General features: G+C 35.8%; 1 protein-coding gene across 1 annotated transcript; it reads right to left on the bottom strand.

Annotated features, from left to right (window-relative positions):
• Positions 1-22,011: 22,011 nt before the first annotated feature.
• LOC140150394 (G-protein coupled receptor moody-like) lies at positions 22,012-23,184 on the bottom strand. Its single transcript, XM_072172404.1, has one exon. It carries the CDS (start codon positions 23,179-23,181, stop codon positions 22,012-22,014), a length of 1,170 nt encoding a protein of 389 aa, XP_072028505.1. The 5' UTR covers positions 23,182-23,184.
• Between the last annotated feature and the right edge of the window lie 1,821 nt (positions 23,185-25,005).

Genomic DNA, 25,005 nt, shown 5'->3' with positions numbered 1-25,005 from the left:
GTGGCGTTGAAATTAATCAATTTGCATTATTCATTTTAAGCGTATAACGAGATGTTTTTAAAGAAAAATGAAGCATTTCACTGTTTATCCCAATCACGTCAGGTAAGCCTAGTGTGCAATTACACAAAGCCGCTGATTAATAGTCGCCATCTGATCTTGCTAAAAACAAACCTGTTAGTTTCTTAAAAGAACGCAATTGACTGTTCAGGTGTGCTTTATTTCTACATAATATTTATCACATACATTACTTGACAAATTCACTAAAAGGTCTGAAAACAAATGCCTCAGAAAAATGCATTAATTTAAATTATGATACTTTTTGAAACGGCAAATCATGCTTCATTCTGTCTTTCAGCACACATCTATTGATCCCAGCAAACGAATGTTGGAAACGCTCGTGATGATGAGGCAAAATCGCGCCAAATAATTTGTCTCGCGTAATTATAGTTACAGGGCGAAGTGATGCTCAATTTGGCGGTAAAATACTTAGGTTACAAGAGCTTTAAACAAACGCCAAGAGGGTGGTGGTTTTGGTTTACAGAAGGCTTCAGGATATGAGACAAGGCACACCGTCATCATCCCTATATCTTCGTGTTAAAAATTGCCGTGATAGTACGATGAATCCTCACGTTTTTCAACAACTACGCATGGTGATTTTATTCGAGATAGGCCGTGCAACTCAGGCTAAGCATACAATTTGAGATTTTGAGCGCCTGCCACACTGTTTCTATTCTATGTTTTACGATTTTCGCATGATCAATATATGGCTGGCCGTAACCGCCACAACGTGGAGCTGCTACGCGTAGCTTACTTTTCGCTTTGCGGAGCTAAATTGACCAATCATGTTAGATCTTTTCATTACGCGGAGCCAGTGGATGCATCCTCGTTCCAGAGAGAGAAAACTATTGCCAAAATTAATGTTTACTATGGGGATTTTAAATGAATCTATTGTAAATAAACCACGACCAGTTGTACAGGATCAATACCATTGTTTGATTAGTGTATAGTCAATGTTACCTTGCATGCATGTGTCATGTGTGTGGCGTGTTTGTTTGTTTGTTTGTCTACTCTGTCAGGCCAGGATCACTGACACCCACGGTACTGATACTCTCATACTATCACGGTGATCATATTGTTGAATGTTGTTGACTTAAAAATAATCATGATGCAGTCATGTCTACAGTAGAACTCACCACGACCTTTGAAGGACTTAAACCCTATTAAAAGCTATTAAACCAAGATAATACTCAATGAAAACGGCTCAACTATGTTACATCAGATCTTCTCTGGTTAAATACACACTGCACTTGTGTCTGTTTTACCTGTGCAATGAGCAATGAGCTGGTATTATAGTTTCAGTTGGGTGAACGATTATAAAGCGAACGCAAGGTAACAATACTGTGGGCTTTTGTTTACGAAATGAGACAATAGTCTGCTTATTGTTAACCAGCGTTCTTGAAAATGAGAAGCTTAATGACTTAACACGGTTTAGAAATAATTTCTTCATATTTTTTGGTACAAAAGTACCAATATTTCCAAACACCTAAATTAGCTAAAAATTTAGGACATGTTACAAAACTATATTTTCTAGAATTTCAGAGAATACTTTAAATATTGGTCGGTTATTTTTTACACAGTAGTGACGTCAACTAGGCAATGGCCTATACTTCTAACATACACTATTTGTAGAGGTCACGCGTCAATGGTGAGCGCACTGAGTATTGTGTATAGGAAAACGGACAGTAACTACAGTATGTATGGCCTACTACTAGTATATAAAGTAAATCCGAACTGGTTTGCAGTTTGCTGAAGGTCGAATTCCGCAGGGACACCGCGCAAGTTATACAAATTAGCTCCCGGCGATACACTGCAGATCGCAGAACTGTGTGCATAGTTTACCACCACTCTGCCTAGCTATATAGTTATGTACAATACTGTATGAGTTTCTTATGAGTGCATGTCCATCTTAATAATAAGTCAGTTCGTACTTTTCATAAACTACTTTTTGAATCATAACTTTCGTGACCGAGGATATCTTGCAACTACGTGACGCTCGTCTGGCAAATTCTTAATGAATAAATTCGCTTCACGTAATGAGTAAGTCGTACCGGTACTTAATTAGTCAGTTTTACCTCCGAGTAATGAAAAACTCTAACATGATCATGATTGGTCAATTTGGCTCCACGGAGCAAAAAGTCAGCTACGCGTATATCCAGCTCCACGTTGTGGCGGTTGCGGCCTACCATATCAGTATCCCATATGATATTTCTATTGCAAGAAAATTTTATTTGTTGTCAGGTTTTATCTTAAATACACTAACTGGAAATTAAATACACTAATTAGTGAGGACCGGTATTTTGCTGTGGATATGTTTAACTGCAATTTGCGGGTAAAAATTTGAAATCCTGAGTAAAAATTTTGATCATATTCAACTCTTTGAGAAAAATTTATATAAAAGAATGCATGTAAAATCCAGCTGCAATACAATGTACATTATTGACACACTATCACCCTCTTTATCTACGGCAATAATAGAATATCGATTTCAATCGAATTGAATACGATGCTCAATTTTGAGTTTGTAGTTGACTACTAAGCGACCTAATAGCGATCGATTGCTAGCCAATCAGATAGAACTCCTTTTCTTGCGTTCGGTGAAATACCAGTCGCCCGTCGCTCACCAACGGAGTATTAAATTTATATTTATCGAATAGGAAGTCGACACTGTGCAAGGGGTTGCTTGGATAAGGTGTCCAGGAAATAGTGACATCAGAAAATTGCACATAAGAGGTGGTTAGAAGAAACCGACATGGAAAGAAGACAGAATTATCTAAAATTAAAGAAACTAAAAAAGACTGAAAATCTTGAACTGCAATAAAAAAAAAAAAGGTCGCCCTGTAAGTATTAACTGTTTCAAGGAAAGAATTTTAATATATTTGTAATGTAGAATCGATAGGATTTTGAGGATGTTGCAATACTGAGTGTCTGTATTACATTGGAATTAGTAGTGATTTCAGTTCATCTTACGAGTAACTAAATATCTCGCGAAAATCGTACCTTTTTAGCCAAACGTTAGTTTTTGGCACATGTTTTGAATATAAATACACAAACTGCAAAATACTGGTTTAGGATTTTTATATGCTTAATTCAAATGCACTTCAGACTCTTCCACAGCATCAACTTCTTCACTGAGATATGAGAGTACTAGATGAATATGTTTTATTTAAAAAAAGTTATATGCAGTAAGTTTTTAAAAATAATACCTATTTATTATCAAGAGAGTATTATGCCATATACATCAATTCAATATTGTAAAGGCGTATTTATGTATTACCGGTACAGTGGAAAAGCTGCACCATTTAGCATGTTTAAATTCTTCACTCAATTTAACTCCGTTTCAAGTTAAATACCCATGTCAAACATCCAATGAATTGAAACATTCAGACAACCTTGAAAACTACGCAATACCATCTATTCGATTGTTGCTTAGATACAGAGCGATTCTTTCATAATTTTCTAGCGTATTATGACTGAAAGATTTGATTCTGGTACAACGAGCCCATATATAAAATACGATACGAGGCTTACAAATTCAAAAGCATTAATTACATTGCCCTATTTACTCTTTTCTAACCATTCTACTACATTGCGTTTCGTTATGAATTCGGCAGAGTGACGAATCGAGAATTTTGAGCAAATTTAGTTTTTGTATGCTTATGATTATATTTTGGGTTATCTTTTATTTCCACCAAAAATAAATGATAAATCTTACTCCCCGACGTAGAAATTAAAAACTTGATTTGGACGAATCGCGCATAAGTGCGATTAATGAATTTGACCAAAAGACGAATCACGTTGATCTATTGTATAGTATAGCTGGAAACTCCAAATTTTCTATATTACATATCATATACTATTATATTTGATACCAATAGCTATAGGTATCTTCTATCCAGTGATACCAAAACAAGTACAAACATTCACCACATGATATCTCTATGGCGTAATTATGTCAGAGCGCCCTCGCAAATTGAGAAATCACAGAAAATTACTACACAAAATACAGGCCAATATTGCTATTTATACTCTAATATCCTTGATTTCAACCGGAGGTTTCACTAAATATTACGGGGATGACTAATTATAACTTTTATACCAAGTTTAGAATCTATAGTCTTAGGACAACCCCCAAATCCCGGATGGGTGCTATAGTTTACACGTAGTTGTATGCGGATTCGTCCACGTATGTAACTCTTTGTGCAGGGTTGACACTTTTTGGATATAGCATAAAGCCGAATAGCTGTAAACATTCTGTTTTGAGGGATATATCGATTGTTTTAGAACATGCAAGTATTGCAAATAATTGGTGGACATTCACTTCTATAATATACATTTCAAATGAGTGCTCACGAATGTTCTCAATTTTTAGAATGACCAATGGAATGGTACCAAGATTTTCAATCGCCGTTTACTCAGAACACCAATTTTGCGTATTCGGCACTCTGCCGTGTTCATAACGATATGCGCACCTACAATGTGTATATTAAAATGTGCATTAAGGAGGCCTGCAAAATCATAAGAACAACATTTCATCGATCTCATGTTCACAATAATCTTCTTGTCTGTAACCATGGTAACATGACCTGCACTTTACAGGGCCGGATTTACTTTTGCTGGCCCATGGGCACTGTAATTTTATTGGCCCCTGGCTCTTCGGAAGTGTCACACCCTACTCCGCCACTAGCCACTGTAAGTTTAAGTTTTTCAAGTGTAAGTTTTTTTCAAGAAGCTCTTTTCAATATTTCCTCTCAAAATGTTGGCCCCCTAGATCGTGGTCCCTGTGAACGTAGCCACTGTTACACATCCAACCCTGCCTACACATCTTATAATATTATAGAACAAAGCCTTTTCTAATTCAATGTCTATGTTAAGAACAAACTCCCAAAAACACTTCTCTTCTTACAACATACGAGTACATTACATTAAATTGCATAATTAAGGTTAGCAGCTGTTTTAATCTGTTGTGATTTGGTAGTTCACAGCATCTTGCAAATGGTAGTGAACTTTGGCAAATATTGCATTGATTATTTCATAGTGAGTGGGCTGAAACAGATACACTTTTGCAACACGTACATTAAACTCATTAACAACAATACATCAAGCAAGTTTTTAAAGTAAATGATGATTTGTAGAATGAATTTTTGCAAAACATCAAAGTGTTATTTTTCAAAAACATATTGATTTTGATAATGAAAAATGATTTTTTGGCTGCTTCGACCAACAATACATAGTCTACCCTTAAAGGCTTATCCGGATGATCTTAAAAGTCATCAAAATTCAGATTTTGGTACCTTTGTCATTCTCATAGATAAGCTTACATAGCTTGCTAGTGGTTCATCCGAAAGCGGTGTATTTAAGACAAAAATAAGGCCCCCTGTAATCTGTAAACATGTACTGTCAGTATATAAATTATCTACATGTATTTGAATGGGACTTCAACTTAATTGTCAATACTGCTGTTTTCTTCGTTTTTTGCCCAATTTTTCATTTCAAAAATACCAAATGACAATTTGAATGACTTATTCTTCACTTTTAAGTAAATTATAAACAATTTTATTTTTTTACACTGAATCACTGAATGGGTCTTTAAATCACTTATCTTTGCTTTATGATTGCTTGCATTACTTTATCTTTTGTTGTAATTTCAAGATGTTTTTCGATCTATAGCGTGCTTCATTCATGTTTGTATAGAATATCATAGAATAAGGCAGCGAGGGATTTTGATTCATCAAATTTATTTGTTCTCTTGTAATGTACAGCATGTCAACGCCTTTTCAAATTTTGTTGGTAAAACGATATGCCTGAACATTATGTTATGATGTGTTACGTTACTAAAGTGAGATTTGCTTATTTAATGTGTTTATGATCCTACCTTTAAAAATGCAGAAACTTAAATTTAGATACTCGTTTTCTTTATTTGAAACGTATTATGTGGAATTCCACCAAACAGTTCAATAGCAGATGAGTTAAAGCGGCGCTCACGATGTCGCTTATGAATATTATGAATATTGTTGTCCCTAAATTACTGGCGGATTGAGTATTCAATCCATCAAAATAAGGCAATGTTTCCTCATATTTTTTCGAATTCTCTCACAGTCCTAATCTACTACATAATGAGAAGAACGAAAAGAAAAATATTGGATTACTTACGAATCAAGGAGTTCTGAACTAACGAGGAATGAGAGGTTGGATTGAACGCTTGATGGCTTATAAACGATATGCTTAATGAAAGCGAAACGTTAAGTAAATATGTAAACGTCTAAAAAGTCACGAATATAACAAAAAACAACAGCAACAATAAACAGTGCATACTAATAACCAAAGTTTCTGGCGCTTTCGGAAACGAAATGAAAACACAGCAAGAAAAAAACATGTAAAGAACATATTAAATAGGTAAGTCTTAAAGGAGGATTTCGTGATCCTAGCATCCTCTTTTTATGACATTTATCATTAGATATCTACGAAAAAAGCTTATTCCCAGTTGACTCCGATATTGCGTTTGCGAGTTATGCATGATTATGTGTATGTGTGTATATATACCATATATATATAATTCAAATTTGGCGATATTTTTGCTAAACGAATTAATCTGCAAGAAATTTTTGGTACATAAACATTATGTAGGCAGAGGTATACAGTGGTATAAAAATCTCAACCTTTTTTTTAGAAAAGTGTGGGGATGAGGCTGTGGATCACGAAATGCCCCTTTAAGGGATCGCACAGTATTTTGTGGGACATGAGAGTACATCAGACACATATCAAATTGCATTCTGAACACGAGAAAATGTCCTGATATAGAATAATTTTCGCGATATAATGCACAATGCACATTTTATGGCAAATTATTAAAAAATTTATATTTTAGATATTTAACAGTCCTCTAAGTAAACTTTATAAATCTAATGATATGTATGTAATGTGTATGTAGCTGGAAGGAAAAGCCGTCATTTGAAAATTTTGACCATTAGTATTGAATATATTCATTTTGTCCCAAAAAGACATAACAAAAGCTCACTCACTACCGAACTTATGGCAACTCAGTGCAAAGATAATTACAGTAAAATGCGCACTGACGACACTGATTGCTCTGAAGAAAAAGTAGTATAATAATATTGAGACACCCTGTACTGTACAGGTTTATCCTTACTGCTATTACCACTGCCTATTTCGGGGATGACCTGTTTGTTATTTCAATATAAAGATATCTTATCAAAGCGATAAATAGATAATACACCACGGTGTTGTGATATCCAGCTAATAATATAACATTGGTTTCATCCAATCCTAGAATGCAATGCATAATTACCCATCTGTTTAAAAAAGAAGATTCCAATACCTTTCAGTATGTACCTTGACTGAAATAATTGTTTGGATATTGCAGCTACTAACACATTGCCAATATGTCAAAACGTGCTCAAAGTATTTTCTGTACAAAAGTAAAGTTGTTTTCATTTATTTGTTGCTTGCCATAGGAATTTGTATACAGTCGAATTAATAAGAATTATCGTATAATTATCCTGACAAATTTTAGTCATTTAGAATTTGATATCGCGTTAAGATCCGGTCCGAAGCCAAAAGGGCTGATTTAACAATTTGTTAATTTTTTCCGTCCCAACTTCCATACGTGAACATATGCCCCTACTTGTTACACTACTGGACATTGTCCGCCACGGTACCATGTAACTATCGTTGTAGTAGCCTCGCATGGCTTCTACCAGAGGATCTGATTATTCTCTGGTGAGCGAATCAAATACCTCTCTGATGGGTTTCAATTATTTAATCAACCAGAAAAATCCACAAAGTATGAAAAATCAATAAATCAATATTCCCACTGAATCTGCATGAGACAACATGTAATATTGTTATGCAATACCGAAATTTCATGTTAAATTGCCAGTTGTTTATGATGGATAATACGCTGGCGAAGTGATATAATAATCGGATTAACTACCATAGCAATAGGTGAAAACAGTTTTTGAATATTCTGCGCTGCACTGGTACGTTCACGCGGTACCTCAGAATTGAACCATTTCATACTGATACATACATACATACATACATACATATACAATTTATACCGCGCATATTATCTAATTAAAGGTCAAAGCGCCATTACAAACTACAGCCAAGGCTGGAATAAAAAAAAAACAAAAAAAAATACATAAGGAAATAATTACAAATTACATTTACATAAAAAGATGTGTTTTTAAAAGTTTCTTGAAAACAATGAGGGAAACAGCTTCTCTGATGGAGAGAGGAAGCATGTTCCATAGCCGGGGTCCAATAACTGAAAAGGCCCTGTCACCAGTTGAACGATGGGTTTTGGGAATATGGAGCCTAGTATGATCAACGGATGAACGGAGGTAATGATGTGAAATGCTTTGACTGTTGTATAAAGTAATATCAAGGGAGAGGTATGTTGGTAGTGAGCCATTTAAAGATTGATACATATACACAAGTAACTTAAAATTGACACGTTGGCGGACAGGTAGCCAATGAAGCCTCGCCAGGTAGGGAGATATGTGTGATCACTCGCACCTGTAAGATTAGTATCTTTGAAAGACCGGTATCCTATTCAATCTATGATTGCAGACATACACAGGTGATGAGTGCAAGCTGCTTGTAGTGCAGGGTGATATAGTCAAAAATTGCTATGATAATCCGATTATAGTTTTACAATGAGTTTTATGTTGATTATTATCATGATTATGATGGTACGTGTACTTGTACTGCATAAAAATGTCAGATGAACCAATTAAATCTGAGTATTTAGTGAACAGGCCTAACCTGCAAAGAATTATTTTATTTGCTGCCGGGACTTGTTGTCTTTCATAAAGCAGTTAATTTTGTTCTTAGCCAGGCGTGTTATGTTTCTTTTATCTCTCACATTATTGCGAATCTCCATCATATCCCCTTCTCAAATCAGGGTGGCACACTTGTCAAGGTTTTTGCCTTGGTGCGAGAGGCCCCGCGCTCAAAATTTGCACATGCAGGACCAGTCGTGGCAGATAACTCCATGATAAAGACCTCGTTACAGTCGGTTCCGACCAGGGCTACGCCCGATTGTTAGCTACACTTACGTTCCCTAGCTGTAACAAAATGCCCCGACCCGCTTTCTACGGCTAACGGCGGCGGAACGGAAGGACATACAACGCTATTATGTTGAAAGCAATGATAATTGTGACCTTGCAGGTCGAAACGCTCGTAAAGTCGGCCCCTGGTCAAATTTGTTTTCTTCCATGTTTAGAAAATATATATCATAAGCTTTACAATGATATATCATTTGACTTCAAACGATATCCAGAAGCGGAGTTATAACTTGTTAAACTTTGCTCCTACAGTAAAAGGGTACATTATTTTGGCACTACATTATTTCTTTTTTTCACATTGCTGGTATTAAATATCAAATGGTCATAATTAGTGGTCACTTCAAATCATCCCCAACTGAACGAGGTTCAGGAATGTCCTCTCATTGTTAATTGTTGGTTAACCCACCACTTAAACATGATTTAGCCAAAGCAAACAAAGACTTAAGCTTTTTACTAATGCTATACATAAGTATAAACTTTTTATCATTTTCAACAATAGGATTAAAGATTGGTGTTTGACTGGACTAAAATGAGAAACATGTCGGACATATATTAGGGACATATGAATACAACCTCTCTGCATATTTTATTTATACAATACAAGTGAAAACGTGTCCTTTGAAATTTGTCTCACTTCTCAGGGGGCATATCCCCCCAGACACCCTCATGCGTCGCGCAAGCCCGCGATGGCCGTTTTTCGGCAATTTTTATTTACTTTTTTTGCACCCGCCACTGACTGGCCCCCACTTTCAAATGGTCCTGCCGGCGCTGTCACCGGCGACCCTTCAACACTGATTGAAGTTTCGTCAGCATTATCTCCCCGATTGCAGCTGGTAGTGCCTAGATAATATGCTTGACACATAAAACATGGCTGTCATACAAGTTAACCCTTGTCTTAAGTACTAGAAAGGGTGTCGGTGGTTCTACGATTTTAGGCAAAAGTAGCCAATAATCTTGGGCAAAGTGAAAAGTGCCAACTTCTTGTGTGCAATATAGTGCCTTTCATGTTTTATGATGTAGCGCCATTTAGCTTTGTGAAACTCCACATTGTGTTATCTGTGGGCCCATGAAATTGAGGGCGCAAATCCAGCTGGAATTTGAATTCAGGATGTGTTTTACTATTATTGGAGATTTCATAAAGTTATCTATCATTATGGTCCCTTATCTTTCTTTCACGAATGAGACACCGTTGACCGAGACTGTTATTATTATTATTATTATTATTATTATTATTGTTATTGTTATTGTTATTATTATCATTATTATTATTATTATTATTATTATTATAATTATTATTATTATTATTATTATTATTATTATTATTATTATTATTATTATTAATAGTTATAATATTAATAATGCGAGCGTATGTAACTTTTTTGGCACGCTTCGCGCGTATTTCCTCATGGGTTGTTTTCGTTTTATCTCCTTTGAATTTTTATCCATCCCCTCACTGACCTATAGCCTGGCCTAACTCAACTACATTCATTGGGTTATTAAATATAATTATAGTGTAAAACGTCAGGCCTACAAAGAGCTCTTTTTTTAAACTTGGCCATTAACCACCAAGGTTTTTAACTTTTAGCTGCTGTGGCTGAGTTGTAATAGCCATGCTTTCAATCAACATGATTACCTTGTCCCCCCCCCCCCTGGTATTGTTAATATTTTGGATGAACATCTGCGGACATGGTGGTATTAAATCAAAGTCAACAGGATGATTTAATTCCTACTTTATTATCAACTTTATTTCAGTGGCCTATTCGTACGACTGTCCTGCTTCATATCCGTTCGACAAATGCCCACGTGAGAGCGATAAATCGAAAGACACGAAATGTTGTCACAGAAATGATGAATACCAATGTTGCAGTGAAGATCCATTGTCGTAAGTACTTGGGAACTACTGCATAATTGACGCGATTCCAAATACAGCGCGCCACCTACGATCACGCCTGGCTGATCTACTTCGCGCAGAGCATCATGGGTAAAAGTCGACATCCATGACGCGTCGTCGATGAACCATCGACCAAGGAAACGGAAACGAGTGTTGCTATCGATTACTCATTACTCAACCACTTTTGTTTATTTACGTTGATGATGAACAGCTGTTGATTCAACCCTCCGACGATTTTTTTTTTTTTTCATTCCTGCCTCCTTTTTAAAGTTAATTTCGACAGTCATGGTTTAGGCCTACCTCTGTGAATGTTCAGAGTGTTAGGCCTATTCCCACACAAAATAATGGGCATCAATTAAACCCTTATTTTCAAACTTTTCCGAGCCCGATCCGAGGCGCTTGGGAAAATACTTTAGGCTCTCGTTTACAAGAAAAGAAAACAGTGAAACATATGATTGGGGATAGGCCTACTTTATATATATCCTTTAAAAAAAACCCAATTTTTAAACCTTGTTCGTTTTAAGTAAGGTAGGCCTAATTCTCAATATTTAGAAGAACGAAATATTCAATACATATTTTAACAGCATGGACAGCGTAAAGCATTTTTTTTAATAGGATTAAAACGTTTTCGAATTTCAAATGTAGGCCTACTCTATTCCTATTCAAACATCTACGGTTAAAACTCGATGTCAAAAATGCTGATGTCTCCGATCGACCATCTAGGCCTATAAACCCGATGTCAAAATGTCAATTTTCGAGTTGATAATAGCAAATGCTTTTGATGCAAGATAATTTCAAACAGGTAATTTAATCTAAAACTCAAATTCGTGCCTTTTTTATTTCTTGATTGGATAACTTTTCCCATAATTATTACCATAGGCTACATATGATTAAGATAAAAGCGCTTGGTTTTCATAAATGTTTTGAACGCTTGTCTTATTTTTATTTTTATTATTTTTTCTTGCTAACCTAGGCCTATCGAGATGTTTTACATTTATAACCTTTTTAACAAACTTGAATAGATATTATAAGCATTTTCGTGTGACGTTTTGAAACGCTCTTTGTAGCATGATGTAGGCCTACTGTATGATCATGAAAGGTCGTAAATTTAGAAGCCATTTCCTTCTATATAGCCCTATAAATAAAACACTTTGGCCCCAATGTATAATGTCGGGAGAAAATATATACTTGCACTAAACAAATTAACCTGTTAATTTTTAAAATAAACTCTCGTGGTGCAATTCTGTCAACAAAATTACATAGGCTTATGAACCGGGGCTTGGGACTCAGCCCCTCAATAAATTTGGTGCGGGAGCTCGAATAGGCCTACCCTTCTGTATGAATAGGCACGTTTTCATTTTCAAAGTCCACAATGCCGTAAAGGTTGGACTACACTACAGTTCAGTTCTTTTCACAGTGTTGACTTATAATTTCATGAGAAAGAAAAAGAAAATGGGAAAGATTTTAATCTTTCCCATTTTCTTTTTCTTTTTTAAAAAACATGTATAGGCCTAGGCCTAGGTGTTTAAAATTCTCCAATTGAATATTTAGTCGAAAAAGTTTGATTTTTCAATCTTGTGCCGACCGATAATATGACTAAAAAGAAACTCATTCCAACCAACGTGTGCTATTTGGGAGTAGGCCTAGGCCTACATGCAAGAAACCGGAAGTAAAAATAAAATATGAAAAAGAAACATGAATTAATATTAAAATCGGGCATGACAATTGTCAAATTTAAACCTTATTGTGACACAATCTGGTTCATGGGGGCCAAAGGAGGCATTTTTGAAAATTGTGTTACTGTAATTAGGCTATCATTTTAAATTGAAAACACCAAAGGTCTAGCATACTTGGTTCTAAAGTTATAAAGTTTTTTCATGCAGATTTTCTTGATATGCCTTAAAATAATGATCTTTTAAAATTCATGTACTCTTTGCAGTTTGAAACTTTCTTCATCTTTATTATAATGCTAGAACTCTATGAGGTATTGTTGAACTTATGCATTAAAGTCTCAAATTGAAATATTAAAAAATAAATGCTATTTTTATGCGGTAAGCTATGCCTACAAAGTGTTTTTATTGTGATCGTAATTTTTTTAATGTTTGAATTAAAAATACAAATTTAGGCTAAACATAAAATAAGGACAAATCAAACAATTACAATAATAACAAAAACGGCAAACCAATGTGATGCATGTTTATAAGTAATGAGTATTAAGAATCTTTTTAAAATTTACTTGAATTTCTTTGCTGTAGGCCTATCCCGCGCGGCGGGCCGCTATAAGCGCCTTCGTTCCAAAAAAACCCCACATTTTTAGTAAATGTAGGCCGATTACAAAAACGCAACACCTATAGTATGGATGTTGGTGTTATATTATTATCGTATTGAACAAACAATAAATTCAGAAAGAATTAAAACAATTTATTCTAATAACCAAAATAAAACCTATGCGTTTTCCATTTAAAAAAAAAAGGACAGGCCTAGGGCTACTTCGCATTGACTAGGCTCGCGCGTATCGGGCTGAAAAGCATCGTACAGTTTAAAAACAAAAAAGGGCGGTTTTAGAAAATGGGATAACAAAAAGTTAACACCTAGTATCAACATCAAGTTTGCGGGTTTTAGAAAAGGACATCTATGAATATCAAACTGCAATATTTCACTTCAACACAGAAAGTCTCAAAAAATTTCAAAATGTATTACAAAACATTGTGTTTTTAGAGTAATAATCACAAACATGGTCAGCTATGGTTGATGAAAAAGGATGTCGACCCCAGACACGGGAAATGCCAATTTTCACTGCCGTCGTTGGTGGCGCGCTGTATTTGGAATCGCGAGAATTGTGCCACTAATTTTTGGATCCACCACAAAACAGTCAATAGCCGCATGCATGGACGCTCGAAGCTTAATATTGTCAATACTTGGTACTTGAAACTTAAGATCTCTAGATATGTCAGCTATTGTCAACTGATTATTGATTACACATTTGGAGGTAAGAGGTACTGGGAATATGTCAGGTCCTAGCGACTGCAAAGGAAGTTTATTTACCCAATTTGAGTGCCTACTATCGACAGTGTTTAGTTGTGTATTTTCATAGACCGCGTACCGCTGTTTTCAGTTGGATGCCCTACAATGTTCTACTACAAGTACAAGGTGGTAGACAAACCTAGTGACCACCAACAGAGTCATTGGTGCAATTATGCAGTGCTGCCCTAGTAATGAAAATAGAAAAAAGCTATACTGTGCTAAGATGATTGCAATATTTTTATCCTATCGAAAGTTTTATCGGGGTAGAATTTCTGGTTTGGATAGCTCGTGTTCGCCAAAGTTATCCGGGTTGTGGCAAGGTCTACAGTAACTTTTCTATGATTTACATATTAGGAGCTGTGTTTACCATATGTGTGGACTACGATGGGTTACAACTTACAGGACTTACGATACGTAATACTCATGTAAAAATGAAATCCATCCCTGGCTGCAATTTTCTGCACATGCATATCGCTTGTTTCGAATCCAGATCGACAGCCTCATCCCCCTGATTTACCTCATTGTTGATGAGATTGTGGTATCATAAAATAGATCCCGTTCTTTTACCACCTTTCTGACATTTGACGTTCTAAATCGATGTATTTACGTAGAAATCGTGGTTACCATGCTAGCGAAATTTCAACTGCTACTTTACTTTACAAATCCCATTGAACTCTGGGCAAAAGATGTTGTTTTAGAATTGCCCGTGTGTCATTATTACTTGGTCGATTTCAGATCTAAAGTGATGTATGCATGAAGGATAATTCACACCTTCTGTAGATAACATAAAATGTGAAATCGACCAACCTTTTGAAGGTGTTTTTATTGTAAATATATCTGTGCAAATTCAAATTTAACCATGCACGTGTGTATGCAGTGGGCGGGCAGTGGTGTCATGTTCACTCACACAGCTCACGGCCCTGCATTTCTTATATCGTCTTGATAAGAGTTCGAAGCCCTGTCATCAACAGAGGGCGGTAATCCCACGGTCCCAATGTCTGATGAACCGCGCTAACGAGCTGGTCAGTAACCATAGAAAAGGCTTGTTTCCCGCAAAAATTGACAAGTAAATATCATAAATTTCTAGATACAGTTACTAGAAGGTCGTGCGATGAAATCCAACCATTTGTTAGTCATTTCTTAATTGAGGGAGCAATAATTATTCCTCATGAATATTAATATCATGTTGATGACATCATAATTACTCGAATTTTGTTGATTTTAACATTTTGAACCATTTAAAGCTCAAAAGACACATAAAATCAATCAGAAATATTTGTCTTCATTTCACATGAGTTTCCATTCCGAAATTCTAGCATCAGAGTAATCTCCTTTTCAAGATACAGCTTTTATAAGTGTCATATGTCACTTCTATATAATTCGTAAATTTGTATTATACACACAAATAGTGATGCCCGTTTGTGCTGTATTTCTGATAGTTTTTCATATCCGATTTTAACAATAAAACACATTCCCTACAGAGAAAACAAAATAGCAAAACATACAACAGTTTGTAACATTCTCTATGAATTTGAACATCTATGTTTGGATTGTGATGTAATTAACAAGTGTAATGAGATTTTCTCTTTCTGAATCTGACAGGTAAAACATTATTTTTCATCCCGATTTCGCATCAAATTCATACATTTCTGGGTCAAAAGACATATAAAACATTTAGAAATATTGAAATATGGTTTATAAATAATGCTAATAAAATCATTTGAGTTGATCAGGTAATATCTTTTTATGATTTTCAAGGCAATATGCATAATTGATGATTCTGCATGTACATATTTTTTCACTTCAGTAAGCTCGTCTTTTGACCAACGTTCATTATTGATCAATGTTTCTATTGTAAGCAGTAACATCAAAGAACCACAGGTGTATGAGCTTGCGCTTGTGCATTGAATTGGATTACATATGGGTTTTTCAGGTTATTGATCGCTAGATGGAAGCGAACATGATACATATTACGTAGTATTCCATGACTGTGCCGGGAGTTGAACCCTAGCGACCAGAACTATGAACACTATGAAGTGTTAGCATTTTGCAGGGCCGTGCTGTACAGCTGTGCTAACCGCAAGACTTGCTGGGAAGTGCTTAAATCATCATCTGTGGCGGACATCAGCTATAACGAGGGGGTGTCCAATTTGAAAAACGTCAAAAAATAAGCTAACCATAAACCTTTTCTGTTTTGCTTTTCCTCCACAGATCCTGGATTGGAGTCGTTTTCGCTGTGGGCGGCATAGCAATTTTGATAGCTCTTTTCACCGGACTTCTTTGCTGTCTTAAAAAATTGAACTGCAAACTAAAATGTTGTCAAACGTCAGATGAAATCGATCATGCATATTCTGTGATTCAATGAGAACACGATTGACACTGTCCTATAGTTATGCAAGCATAATGCTGATAATCCATTTTGTATATATATTATTATTGTATATTACTAGGTTCCATTCCGTGAATACGGGTAGAAGAATTGTTGTTTTACATGTACTACATAACAAATTTAACAGAATACCTCAAGATCTTGATGAGTCGTCTCAGTGGAAATTTTTGATAACAGAGGGAAATATTGGCATAAGACATGTTAAGTGGCCATGATAACATTATATCGTCAGCCTGCTACGCTTTTTGTAATTTTGAGAACAAAGTACAAAATATGGTTCAAGCATGCATATAAACATATTTATTCACCAATCTTTGTACAAGAACAAATGATAATGATACAAATGAAAGGGAATAATCAAAAATGATTACGGTGATTACGTAACTGATGCATGCTTAAACCACATTTTGTTCTTTGTTCTCAAAATTACAAAAAATGACTTATGCAATTAGCGTAGCAAGCTGACGATATGCCGGATCATGAAATCTCCATGCATGCATATATAGTCTAGCAAAATAAGGATTATTACGCTAAATTTGGGCTAAATTTTTAAATTATGATCTTTAACTTAAAAATATGAATTGTATCTTAAAAATATGAGTTTTTATAATAAAATTATGAAATTTACCATAATATTATGATTTTAAACTTAAAATTGTACATTTTACCTTAAACTTGTAAATTTGACCGTAAAATCATGATTTTTGCCTTAACATCGTGATGTTTATCTTAAAATCATGAATTTACCTTAAAATTATTATTGGCGGAGGCATAGGATACTCGGATCCCCACCAAAATTAGTTGGCTGCACCCTCCTCAGGTCCCAGGGCCACTTGGATTTCAAAATCCTTCTGGGGTAAATTGCTTACACTCAAAAAATCAATAATGTCCCTCATTGCACCTTTTTGGGTTAGTGAGAATTAATTACACATCGCTGAAAAAGAAGAATTCGGCAAACTGTGAGTTGAACCTTGATATAGTATCCTGTCGCATTCACATTATGTGGTGCTAGATAGCAATGTTCTTTGCATGAAACAATATTAAGATTAGGCTAATCAATGGGATGGAAGGTGCCCACTGTCCTGACATCATGTGCGTATTCCAGTGATTACAATAGCGGAATGTCGGAAATCCCTTTGATCGCAGAGAGGATGAAACTTAGGTCCAGAAAATGTCCAAGTGTCTTAAAAATGGTCGCAGAATGGTTTAATTGGCTTCTGCAACTTGGCAGGGAAATGGTGCAGGGAGCATGATTCAAGTGTCTGGTGGAAGAAATCAACAGCCTGTTAGAAGACAAAGGTCCTTCAAGGTCTGGGGGACACAGAAGAAAGAAAGTTCACATGGCTATCCCATAAGACACCCGATGACCTTGAAGCACACCAAAACATTGTTGTGTGTGTTCATTATGTGCTTAAATATCATTGCCCTTTATAGAGTAACAAATTTCCTAAAATGGAGAGGATATTGGATGAATGTTGACTTTACAGTTTGTAGAATTCTTGTTTTTCAACAATGTTACCATACTTTTGTATAGTGTGTGTATAATTTAACCGCATTATTACCTAAATGTATGTTAAGATATTACATTTTTGTCACTCAACTAGTCAATCAACACAAACTATAGACTTCTGAAAGATTATATTGTAATTATTTATTTTTAAACAGGACCAATGAACAAAGTGGAGTTTGTACAAAAGTAGATGAACAACGATACTTTTCAATCAAAAACCTGGTTTCATGATTTAAAACTGTGTATATCGCCGATAATCCAGGTTTATCGTTTGGAAAACTTTGATTCGCCGAGAAACCAGATTTTGCGATTGTAAAACCTGGTTTATCGATTGAAACTTGGTATATCGGCGAGAATCCAAATTTGTCAAAAACCTGATTTGTTGATTTTCGATCGAGAAACTTGATTCTTGATGGACCTTGATCATGTTGATGGTATATCGCCGAGAACCTAGTTTATTTCTATCGAAACTTGGGATAGGCTATCGACAGGAATCCAGGTTAAAAAAGTAAGGTTTTTTGATCTAGAACCTTGGAATTTTCGTTGATAAACCTGGATTCTCTATGGAAACCTGATATAACGCTGATAAAACAGGGTTTTTTAAAACAAAAATCCTGATTTCTTGATCATCAATGGACACATAGCATGTCACCGATGAAACAGATTTTATGATTGAAAAACTTCGATTCTCTATCAAGAAACATGGTTTCGTGGATTCTAAACCGACAAACTTGGATTCTATAACGGTTTGTCTTTGATATGCACTATCAATTTTCACAGCAAACATGACAGACTCCTTCCATTTCTGTGCAATTTAAACAAATTCATCGAACCCGTAAAGCAGCTGTACACTCTCATAAAAACATGTGAGTAGTTGACACTTCCCTGGTTTTTTTGCCGTGGGGCACGTTTCAAGAATCTAAAAAGAAGATAAAATAAAACAATAATTACCCTACTTTTAGCGTGAAAAACTCCTTGCCACATTATGTAAATGGATTAATTTTTACGCGTTTTTCATTTTGGACAAAAACAGTCTAAAATTATACATTTCTCGGGAGCTTCACGCGCAGATGTCCCAGTCAAACTGGCATAAAATTTACTCGTCTCTACCCGCTAAGTTTGAATGCTTCACAGAATTCACAGAATTTCGAGAATCTCTCTGTCGGCGTAGTGTACTATTTAAAAAAAAACCTTTTCAATAAATTGTCTGTTATAGAAAACAAGAAATGTCTTTAAAAAGACAACACCATGGATGAAATTCATGTTTCATAATTTTACATTGACAAGTAGGCCCTACTTGGAATGCTAGTAATTTTTTTATGTGTAGCACAACTAACCGGGTTGGAAATGTTGTTACCACGAATACCACCAATGACATACTATAAGCTAAATTGAAAAATGTGTGTTAAATAGGTCTACATTTAATTTATACTTAATTTATACTTGTAAAAACAAAGGGATCAATGGAAACCACATCCACAGAGTTTTGCATCAATCCAACAATCTATATTCAGACGACTTTGTGATTACGTTTTTTGACATGACTTTGAACATTCTGACAATCCAACAATATATACTTATTCCACCTCAGGCTCAGGTGACCTTTAACAATTACTTTCGTGAGTATGTATTACCATGATAACACTTACGCAGAATAATGTTACAATCGCCTTGTCTTTCATCTTTTGCCATGAAGCTAAAACGAACTGCTAAATTTTGACCAGTTGCAATGTTATTAAAGTCAGTTTTTTTTGTTTTAGTTGTTTTTCAATAACTTACTGATATCCATATATGCTCAGTTTTAGATTTTTGACATAGTTTCTACATAATAACGTTAGATTATTCGTATATAATTTGTAAACTTTTTGTCCCGCTTGAAGTACTTGAATCCGTTGCACTCTTCAGGTTTCGTTTCTGTACAATGCACATTAACTTGATAGCAGCTGTCTTGAAATCTTTGTTGCGAAAGTAGTAGGTGAAGATATTGACCCCATTGTTCATTAAAATCAGTACTTCCATCAGCATGTTTACTTCTTTGGGAGTAGAAAAGTTGGTAAGAAGCTCAATCAGTCGCAGAAATACGAAAGGAATCCAGGCGATAGCAAAGTAAACAATGACCAGAAAGAACGTGATTAGAAAATTCACGTTTTTGGTCTTGCTGTTGTGATTCACATTAAATTGTGCGACAAAGGCGTCATGGCGTCTAAGGATGACGAATAGCTTGGTGTAAATAATTATTGTGATGAGAAAAGGAGTGAGAACAAAGACAGTTAGGCAGCAAAGGATAGACCAATCGAATTCATTGGGGTCAGATCCTGTAAAGAAACACAAGCAGTGATTAGAAAAGTACTGTGCTGGTGTATGATTAAGCATTGGTCCATAAAAGAACGGCAAAAGGAATCCAAGACACCAGATAATCCCAAGAATGCAAATGCTTTTTCGCTGCGTCATGATCGTAGGATATCGAAGTGGAAAAGCGATGGCGATGTAACGATCGATGGTAACTGCCAGAAGAGACAAGAGCGCTCCGATGTTAAAAAATAGTCGCGCTCCAGCGGTGAAGTTGCAGAAAACATCTCCGAAAATCCACCTGTTACCTACAGAAGATACAGCCATCGGAAGGCCAACAAATATCCCCGCGAACATGTCCGCTACGGTGAGTGATGTCAGGAACATTCGTGGATTCCCTTTGCAAGATTTTACGCGGGGCAAAATAAAAAGTACCAGACCATTGCCAAAGATAGCAATAGATGCCAGGGCGCAAATGATGACAGATCGGATAATCTGCAATATGATGCCTTCGGATACTTCAGCAACTGCCATTTTTGTTGTCAAGTCGATTTAAAACCTGCCGATGACTTTATAAGCTTTTATATGATATGGAAGTGTCAAAATAATGATGTTATTTGGTGTTTATCTGCTTTTAAACCTCAGTGAAATATAATTAAGCGGAACTAAGAAATATTTGATGATAATCTTTTCGACAATCAATCGATCGTTTTCTCCTTTCCGGTGATGTGTCGTGAGAGTAATTATTTATCTTTCATATTAAATAATCAAATGGATTTCTTAATTGCTTCTAAGGTAATATACGCATGCGGTAAAAGAACGGAGTGATTAAGCAAATTCCGAGGGTCTTCAATGATTTTTTTAAAGCTTTACTCCCAGAGGCCTGTGCCAAACCTTGCTTCTGAAGGTTTGGTGCTTGTTTTCTTTGGTTTTGTTGGATTATTTGTTTGAGATATTTTATTATTTTCTTTTCTTTTTAACATGAAACGGACTGTGAAAGTCGCAGATTAAAATCATAGCGCGAAAAAAGTTCCACTTGAAATGTGAAATTACATAGATACTAGTTTATTGATTGTCCTGTCATTTTTGCAAGACACAATAATCAATCAGTGGGAAAATTATTGACATATCTGCAATTCCTGTCTCTTACGTAAATTCAGAATGCCAGAGATACTTTTTAGCTTCTTAATTTCCGGCAAATTGTTCGAGCGATGAGTTATTTCAGAGATGAAATTAGCTTTCAATGATGATCGCAATCTACAAAACAGGCATACCCATTCAGTGATCCCAGCGAAAGTGCAAAAAAAACCCTGCTTATAAATTGCCTAAAAGTGAAGGGTACGTCATAAAAATTCGCATTTTTGATCGCCCCATTCATGTAGCTAATTTCTCTACATAAGTAGAGAAATTCCAATATCATGTACACTAAGCCATAACAGAAACTTATAATTTTTGACAAGGTCATATCTTAAAATCCTGTCCATCAAAATTAACCAAAATTACACACAGGATTGCCTCAATACTATACTCTAAACATGTCAGCACTATGAACACTAGGAACATATTCTTTGTGATGCATTTTCTCTCTTACGTCGCTGTTTCTCTGCTTTTCTTAATTTGTCGGGTCGAATTGACATCGTCAGCTATTAAGAAATGCTGATGTTTCGGGATACATTACTTGTTATAACGACATTCTTGTTGGCATTCATTTGACGGTTTTATTAATCTATGATCTCTGCCATCCTTATTTCAAAGGTATTTATCTTCCAAAACGACAGCATAATTTCCTCAATTTTTTAAACTCATCAGATGGTTCTGGGATCGCGTGCCATTTGCAAGTGAGTAAACATCTAAAGACGTGATTAAAGTAAGGGTGTTTAAACCCATATATTATTGGATTTACACACGCATTGATGAGTGTGAGTGCTGTGGCATATGGGGATATTGCTTTGATGCCATAAACACCATCTAAGGCCAACTGGAGCGCTGTAGGAACGAAGCACACAACAAAGGCTATGAACACTAGTAACATGTTCTTTGTGATGGCCTTTTGTCTCTTACGTCGCTGTTTCTCTGCTTTAGTTAATTTGTCGGGTCGAACTGCCGATGTCAGTTGTTGAGAAATGCTACGGGATACATTACTTGTTGTATCGATATTGTCCGAGTTGTTATTGGCTTGTCTGAAGTTGTCGACGGTACTCGTATGTGTTGCAGTTTCTGACATGTTCAAAGTATCGGCTCCGCTTTTTTTGAGTTTGTGTGCATGACGCCGAAGATGAATGTATATCCAAGAGTACGATATGATGAGAGTTACTATAGGGACTGGGAAGCATCCAATTAGTTGGATGTAATTAAATGTATCGTTTTTGGGGTGTTTTGATATGCCTAAGCACACTCGATATTTCTGTGAAGTCCCAAGCTTCCCCACATCAAGAAATGGTGGAATAATGTTAAAACAGAATGGAATGACCCAAGTTGCTGTTATCCAAATGCCCGTAAAAAATGGCGAAAAGACCGTGATGTATTTTTTCATCGGTCGGGTGATCAACATGAGTCGATTTAACGCAATGCATGCTAAAGTAAATAAACTAGTCCCAATACATATAAAGATCAACCCTGCAACAGCAGCACATCCCCAGTCTTTGATAGGGTACTCCTCGTGGCTGAGTAATATCACAACATGCCATGGTATCATAAGAGAAGTGATTAAATCAGCAATGCTAAGATTCACCACGAATGCATTAGTCACAGTCCGAAGTTTCTTCGATACAAATACTGATATTATCACCAAACTATTGCCGAGGATTCCAAGTATTGCTGCAATTGATATAGTTATCGCCACAACGATGTGCTGATTATAATCGTCAAATACAAAGTCATAGTCATAATCTGTAACATTTTCAAACGGACCTACCGTCGATTCCTCCATATTCCAATGATAATTAAGAATTGGTTGTGACAAAGTCAAAGTATAATGACGTTAGTAGCGGTGATGAAAGCATTGATGATTTGCGGGAAGAATATTTTAAATACCAGTTGCTCTAAAGTAGTCCTTGGTGTTCACCAGTTACGGTCTAAATGCGCTAGTGAACCATTTGTTCTGTTTATAATGATTTAGTGACTAACTATACTTCCCTTCATGAACATTAATCACAAAATACATGGACACCTTCCATGCGAGCTAAAAGGAAAACACTACCTTACGTCAAGCTCTATATCATGATATCCCTATATGGATACAGTTAATGTCAACTGAATTGTACCAATGCTTTTACAAGTTAGCTAAGGTATAAGCATTTTAAAAGACTTTTTAGCACTACTTTAATTTACGTGACATTTGGTCAGACACGTCTAAAAAGCACAATTATACGCTGTAACAAAAACAGCTTTACAATAAGTAAAAAATAAATAAAAGCGCAAACGGCATAATTTACGTGAATTAAAATATCTAGGCTACCAGTGGTCACTTTAGCTGGGTTTATTTGCTGCTCGAAGCCGCAATGGCCATAAATGCAGTTTATTGGATATGTAGTACACTCTGATGAAAGTTTCTTCACCTGGAATAAAAGTATCGCTAAATAGATTCATCCAGTTTGTTTGTAAAAGATTCCTTTTGAACAAAACCAAACTGTGACAAAGTATACTAGTATATGAAGGTAGTAGCAGTGATGAATCTGGATAAATTTTAAGAAGGCAGTGATGTAACATGTGTAATGGATTTTCTGTGAAATTAATGTTTTAAATATCAGTTACAAAATCCACCATACGTGTAAGCAATTTGAGCATTACATTGCACATTATCAAAATGTGCACCTGTAATTTACTGTTATTAGTGATAATTGGTGCAACCCTTTTCAAGACATGCATACCCTCGCAGGTTTTTCTGGTACTCCTGTTTTCTCCTGCTTCTAAATCTTGGATTTCTTTCCTTAGTACTGATATTAAGCATAAATAACAACCCATAACCGCCAATAAGGCTAAGGCGGTGGGTTAAAATTTGTATCGGTAAAATTAGCGCGAATAATGGATACATACGTAAGTATCGTAGGTCATTTGAGTGTAAACAAAAGCGTTTTATATTCTGTCGGTTGGCATGACATCACTGCAAGCGATGGATCGTTTCATCCCTTGGTTTTTTTTGTCTGAATTCTGCTATTCCATCTCACACCCCTGGACAATCAATGGAGGAAATCACAACACATGTCATTAAATAAATAGCTCTTGGTGAACATGGTGAAACAATTCAAAAAGTTCGATTTCAGAGCCTTTGTATCGTGGTATGGAATAAGAATTCCCAGTGTTTTATTTATCGACAAAAGGGCTAAGAGCAAAATTTTACAATTGATTCGTTGGGAGTGGCTTTTCTTTTCCGTTAATCCTGTTTCCAATTCCTTCATTTCTCTTTATATAGACGAATCTAATTTCACGCATTCCTACTCCTCAATGGCAGCCATAGCCGCGACGGGGACCCAGCTATTTCACCTAAATTGTCAAATGATGCGGCCTTGAAGGGTATTTTAAACTGCATTCTATCACCCGTGTTACACGTAGACAAAAGAATGATAACAGTTTACAACACAAAAGAATCTAACATCGAATTTTAAGCGGGATTAATCTACCCAATTGGGCACTCATAACACCTGTTTGGTGCATGCGGGGAACCAAAATATATGGCCGACCAAATCCTGACCATGGCTTGGCTCGTTGGATTCGTCTATAGGCCAGCATGCTTATATAAGCTTTTAAGGCTTGT

The sequence above is a fragment of the Amphiura filiformis genome, chromosome 4, assembly GCF_039555335.1.
Source record: "Amphiura filiformis chromosome 4, Afil_fr2py, whole genome shotgun sequence".
NCBI lineage: Eukaryota > Metazoa > Echinodermata > Ophiuroidea > Amphilepidida > Amphiuridae > Amphiura > Amphiura filiformis.
This window is presented reverse-complemented; position numbering and strand designations above follow the sequence as displayed.